The 888-nt window shown below is 42.0% G+C and overlaps 1 protein-coding gene across 1 annotated transcript; it reads right to left on the bottom strand.

The window, feature by feature from the left end:
• Window positions 1-241: 241 nt before the first annotated feature.
• LOC131624671 (uncharacterized) lies at window positions 242-685 on the bottom strand. The gene has a single exon (XM_058895599.1). It carries the CDS (start codon window positions 683-685, stop codon window positions 242-244), a length of 444 nt encoding a protein of 147 aa, XP_058751582.1.
• Between the last annotated feature and the right edge of the window lie 203 nt (window positions 686-888).

Raw genomic sequence — 888 nt, 5'->3', positions numbered from 1 at the left:
ATTCTGGTGACGTAGGTGGTATGGGGCATCCGGGTTTCAAGTAAACTTGTACAAAATGACTCGATTTTGCAAGCCATCTAATACACATGATGTGATCATTTGAATTTATAGGTGGTGCGGTGTGGAGCGGGAAAAAGGTTTCTGAAAACCCGTATTGCGTCAAGTTAATGCACACCCTATCATATGTGCATGTAATAAGTTGTCCCATTTCCGGGAATCTCACCCATTTTGACACTGGTGCTTAACCGTTCGACCAAGGAACAAGATATTTGTAAACCGCTTCAAATTTAATTTCCTCTCCATATAACCGCGTGTACGAGTCTTTATGCGTCTTCAACTCTTGGATAAGTTGATGACGGACAAGCGTATGACTATCCTCTCCATTACCAAGCAAAGACGAGACGGCCCGGTAACCACAATTACCATCCCCCTCAACATTGACGATCCATTTGATGTATTTGTGCATAAAAATCGGTATCTCTTTGATGAATGGAATTTTCAGTGGAATAGGTGTCGGAGGCGGTTTTCTTATGCGAGCTCCTTTGTTTAGGAGTTGGTGAGTCAGGAAAATGTTATCGACGTGCTCACAATAAGAAGGAGCTTGTGTAGTCGAGTAGTCATTCGGTGTAGGCTTCAATTTCTTCGGAGCACCCTTTGTCTTTACCGGTTGAGAAGGCGGTTTCATGTCGATTGTTTCAGGATATCCAATCTTCTACAATGGTTCTTTGATGTGGAGTTTCATGTTGTCATCGGCCTTTGAAAACCTCTCTTGTATCGCTTCCAATTTGGTAGAAATAGAGATATTCGATTTTTCTCCTTCGATGCAACCATCATCATCAAAACTAAGTCTTTTCCAATGAGGGATAACTTTGTCCATTCGTATTGGCT

This window comes from Vicia villosa, unplaced genomic scaffold, assembly GCF_029867415.1.
Source record: "Vicia villosa cultivar HV-30 ecotype Madison, WI unplaced genomic scaffold, Vvil1.0 ctg.000148F_1_1, whole genome shotgun sequence".
Classification (NCBI taxonomy): domain Eukaryota; kingdom Viridiplantae; phylum Streptophyta; class Magnoliopsida; order Fabales; family Fabaceae; genus Vicia; species Vicia villosa.
Note: the sequence above shows the minus strand (reverse complement) of the source record. Positions and strands in the feature narration are given on the sequence as shown.

What these genes read in the sequence shown, in the direction of transcription:
- LOC131624671 (XM_058895599.1), bottom strand. Translation starts at nt 685, where the DNA reads ATGAAACCGCCTTCTCAACCGGTAAAGACAAAGGGTGCTCCGAAGAAA.